Raw genomic sequence first — 942 nt, 5'->3', positions numbered from 1 at the left:
TCCCTCGGGGCCCGCAGAGAGATGTCCCTGTCCCCTCTGAGCTGTCCTGGTCCCCCTGAGGTGTCTCCACTGTCCCTCAGGTCCCTCTGAGAGATGTCTCTGTCCTCTGCAGGTCCAAGTGGTTCCCCTGTCCCCCCACATTTCCTCCTGGGAGGGTTCTCCTGTCCCCCAGCTCTCTCTGAGGTGTCTCCGCTGTCCCTCAAGTCCCTCTGAGAGATGTCCCTGTCCCCTCTGAGCTGTCCTGGTCCTCCTGAGGGGTCTCTGCCATCCCTCTGGTCCCTCAGAGAGATGTCCCTGCCCCTGAAGGTCATCTCAAAGGATTCTCCTGTCCCCCAGGTCCCTCCAAGGGATTCATTCCCCTATCCCCCTACATCTCCCCCTTGGTTGTCTCCCCAACTCCCCTTGATCCCAACCTACACCCAGAACATTCCCACATCATCCACCTCCTCATGCCAACCCTCCCATCCCCACATTGATCCCTACTCATCACCCAAGCTGGGAAGACCTCGGAGCTCCAACCCTTCACCCATGTGCTGTCCTACAGCCTATGTGACCTGTCCCTTTGTCCCCTCAGCCTGGTGGCCACCAACGCCGCCCGATTCCGACTGCTGGCCGGGCCGGACGTGAAGCTGATGGAGATGGGACTGCGCCGGGCACAGGGGCCGGACGGAGCTCTCTCTGCTTCCAAGTATTCCTACGTGGGGGGTGAGTGCTGTCCCACAGCTCCCGGGAATTCCGCGGCCGTGCCGTCACCTGCGCGTCCCTCCCGTCCCTCTTCCCAGGATTCGACTGTACCAGCAACATCCTGGCTGGAAAACTCTACGGAATTCCCGTGCATGGAACCATGGGCCACTCCTTCGTCATGGCCTTCCGCTCCGAGGAGGAGGTGCAGCCGCGGGTGAGTGGCATGTGGGGTGGGATGGGATTGGGATGGGGATGGGA

At 61.6% G+C, this 942-nt stretch overlaps 1 protein-coding gene across 1 annotated transcript in view; it reads left to right on the top strand.

Moving 5' to 3' along the window:
* The window catches only part of LOC103804858 (nicotinate phosphoribosyltransferase-like), a gene marked incomplete at both ends in the record, with an annotated part of 1,971 nt that extends 1,073 nt beyond the window's left edge, over window positions 1-898 (top strand). The window contains 2 exons of the mRNA XM_009077496.1: window positions 575-705; window positions 783-898. Coding sequence (XP_009075744.1) covers window positions 575-705; window positions 783-898 — 247 coding nt within the window. The remainder of the gene's footprint in view (window positions 1-574; window positions 706-782) is intronic.
* Between the last annotated feature and the right edge of the window lie 44 nt (window positions 899-942).

The sequence above is a fragment of the Acanthisitta chloris genome, unplaced genomic scaffold (genome assembly GCF_000695815.1).
Source record: "Acanthisitta chloris isolate BGI_N310 unplaced genomic scaffold, ASM69581v1 scaffold22740, whole genome shotgun sequence".
Lineage (NCBI taxonomy): Eukaryota > Metazoa > Chordata > Aves > Passeriformes > Acanthisittidae > Acanthisitta > Acanthisitta chloris.
Note: the sequence above shows the minus strand (reverse complement) of the source record. Positions and strands in the feature narration are given on the sequence as shown.